General features: G+C 45.7%; 1 protein-coding gene across 1 annotated transcript; it reads right to left on the bottom strand.

Moving 5' to 3' along the window:
• Nucleotides 1-1704: 1704 nt before the first annotated feature.
• LOC102267511 (14-3-3 protein theta) lies at nucleotides 1705-2778 on the bottom strand. The gene has a single exon (XM_005896988.3). The coding sequence runs from the start codon at nucleotides 2776-2778 to the stop codon at nucleotides 2047-2049; it is 732 nt and encodes a 243-aa protein (XP_005897050.3). The 3' UTR covers nucleotides 1705-2046.
• Between the last annotated feature and the right edge of the window lie 394 nt (nucleotides 2779-3172).

The following is a 3172-nucleotide window of genomic DNA, read 5'->3' as shown; positions in this document are numbered from 1 at the left end:
TCTCTAGCGGCTTAGCTGGTAAAGAACCCACCTGCAAATTGGGAGACCTGGGTTCAATCCCTGGGTTGGGAAGATCCCTTGGAGAAGGGAATGGCTACCCACCCCAGTATCCTGGCCTGGAGAATTCCATGGACTGTATAGTCCATGGGGTTGCAAAGAGTCGGACACAACTGAGCGACTTTCACTTTCACAGTTGCTTTACAATACTGAGTTAATTTCTACTGTAAGCAATCAGCTGTGTAGCCTGTGTGCATGCTCAGTTGTGTCTGACTCTGTGACCCCATGGACTGTAGCCCGCCAAGCTCCTCTGTCCATGGGATTTTTCCAGGCAAGCATACTGGAGTGGGTTGCCATTTCCTCCTCCAGGCGATCTTCATGGCCCAGGTATGGAAAGCACATCTCCTGCATTGGCAGGCAGATTCTAAACCACTGAGCCACCGGAGAAAAATCAGCTATACATATACATATATGCCCTCTTTTTTGAATTTCCTTCCTGTTTGTGTCACCACAGAGCATTGAGTTGAATTGCTTCTCATTAGTTACCTATTTTTTGTGTGCGTTAGTTGTTCAGTCAGCCGGGTCCGACTCTGTGACCCCAAGGTGTAGTTCACTGGCTCCTTCATCTGTGGGATTCTCCAGGCAAGAATACTGGAGCAGACAGCCCTCTCTTCCCTTCTCTAGGGGATCTTCCTGATCCAGGGATCCAGCCTGGGGCTCCTGCATTGCAGGCATATTCTTTTTCTTTTCTTTTTTTGGTTTATAAAATGTAATTTTATTTTATGTTACTCTGCTGTTACATAGGGCATAACATTTTCACAAGGCTTTTTTGGGACTACAGTCAATGATTAGCAGCATACAATAGTGGTCCAACTCTCTAAATAACAATCACTGGACAAACTGGACACCTTCTCACATGTGCACAAATCTGCATGGAAAAGTACTAATGTTTTAGACTGGACTGTGTGCCTTTTCCCCCCTTTCTAGTGTATTAAGAAATGACATGCACTTTAATTTGCCAAAAGCAACGGTTGTATTCTGGCAGCAACATGCTACTTCTATTACATAGTAAAGTGAATACCAGAACTACAAAGGCAGGAGGTGTAAGTAAGTTTTTATTGGGAAGGGAAGTTGTCAACTTAAACAGCAGCAAATGAAGAATGAATAAGGAAACTCCCTGTTGTCACAGATACACAAGACCTCCATCACATATGATACAGGAGGCATTTTAATTTGTGATCCCCCAGCCCCAAAATGTCAAATGCTTGTCCATTCAATCTAATACTTCTGGATTCCTACTAAAAAGGAATACATTAAGGGGATGGAAAAGTTGCTTACTGAAAGGAAATCTCTGAAGAAGAATAAGGGAAATTAAGAAGTTATGTAACTGCTGCTGCTAAGTCACTTCAGTCGTGTCCAACTCTCTGCGACCCCATAGACGGCAGCCCACCAGGCTCCTCTGTCCCTGGGATTCTCCAGGCAAGAACACTGGAGTGGGTTGCCATTTCCTACTCCAACGCATGAAAGTGAAAAGTGAAAGTGAAGTCACTCAGTTGTGTCCGACCCTCAGCAACCCCATGAACTGCAGCCTTCCAGGCTCCTCAATCCATGGGATTTTCCAGGCAAGAGTACTGGAGTGGGGTGTCATTGCCTTCTCCGGAAGTTATGTAGAACACTCTTTAAATTGTAATTAGCTACATTTTCAGACCTTCACAGTACAAAACACAGTCACTTGCAGAACTGGTTCAGATTACTTCAATACCAGATACATTTTTAGTCTTCTACATAAGTGTTTGGAAGTTACTTATGTTTGTATGAAATGAAGCTATTAATACTTTTCTACAGCAGTAACTGCACAGCAGGAAGGCTAAGACAAACACAAATCTAGGAATGGAGTTTTCCCAAAGCTGCAGTGTGAAAAGACTATAAACAGTTGATTCCATACACATGAGTGTGTTTCTTTGCTATAGGTAATCCAAATGGAATAAGGAATGGAGATGTTTTAGTAAAAAGGTTTCAAGGGGAAGAAAGATGACACCCTGTATGCACTTAGTTTTCTGCCCCTTCTGCCACATCACGTTCTTCTCCTGCACTGTCTGATGTCCATAATGTGAGGTTGTCTCTCAGCAGCTGCATGATGAGGGTACTGTCTTTGCACGAGTCTTCATTCAGTGTGTCGAGTTCTGCAATAGCCTCATCAAAAGCCGTTTTAGCCAGTGTGCAGGCCAGTTCTGGGTTATTGAGGATCTCATAGTAGAGCACAGAAAAGTTAAGAGCCAGCCCCAGCCCGATGGGGTGTGTGGGTTGCATCTCTTTCTTGCTTATATGGAAAGCCTCTTGGTAAGCTCCTTGGGAATTATCTATTGTTTGCTTCCAATCATCACCACAAGCAACTTCAGCAAGGTACCGGAAGTAATCTCCCTTCATTTTCAGATAGAAGACACTCTCTGGATTAGTTGCATTGGCTGTTAAATACTTATCCAACAATTCCAGGACCGTGGTGCAGATGGACCTCAGCTCGGACTCCACTTTTTCCCAGTAGTCCTTGATCAGCTGTAACTTCTTGTGCGAGGTGTCGGTCTTCTGCTTGAAGCTGGAGATGACCCTCCAGGCGGACCGGCGGCCCCCGACCACGTTGTAGGCCACCGACAGCAGGTTGCGCTCCTCGTTGGACAGCTCGGCGCCCTGCTCCGTCATGGCCTTCATGCAGGTGGCCATGTCGTCGTAGTGCTCGGCCTGCTCGGCCAGCTTGGCCTTCTGGATCAGCTCCGTCTTCTCCATAGGGGCTGGGGAAGCAGACAGCGAGGTCGAGCCTGGACCCCGGGGGCTGGCGGGGGGTTGGGGGGCACGGCGAGGAGGACTTCATGTCTCGCGGCCGCGGTGTCAGTCCCACCACTTGGATCCCTCTTCTCTGCAGGCATATTCTTTACTATCTGATCCACCAGAGAAGCTCCTATGTATTTTACACGTGGTATCAATAGTGAATATGTATCAATTCCAGTCTCTCTATTCCTTCCACCACTACCTACCCCTTTGCCTCCTAGTATCCACACATTTGTTCTCTCTGTCTGTGTCTCTACTTTTGCTTTGCAAATAAGATGATCTGTGCCATTTTTCTAGATTTCACATATATGTGTTAATATATGAAATTTGTTTTTCTCTTTCTGACTTACTT

The sequence above is a fragment of the Bos mutus genome, chromosome 29 (genome assembly GCF_027580195.1).
Source record: "Bos mutus isolate GX-2022 chromosome 29, NWIPB_WYAK_1.1, whole genome shotgun sequence".
NCBI lineage: Eukaryota > Metazoa > Chordata > Mammalia > Artiodactyla > Bovidae > Bos > Bos mutus.
This window is presented reverse-complemented; position numbering and strand designations above follow the sequence as displayed.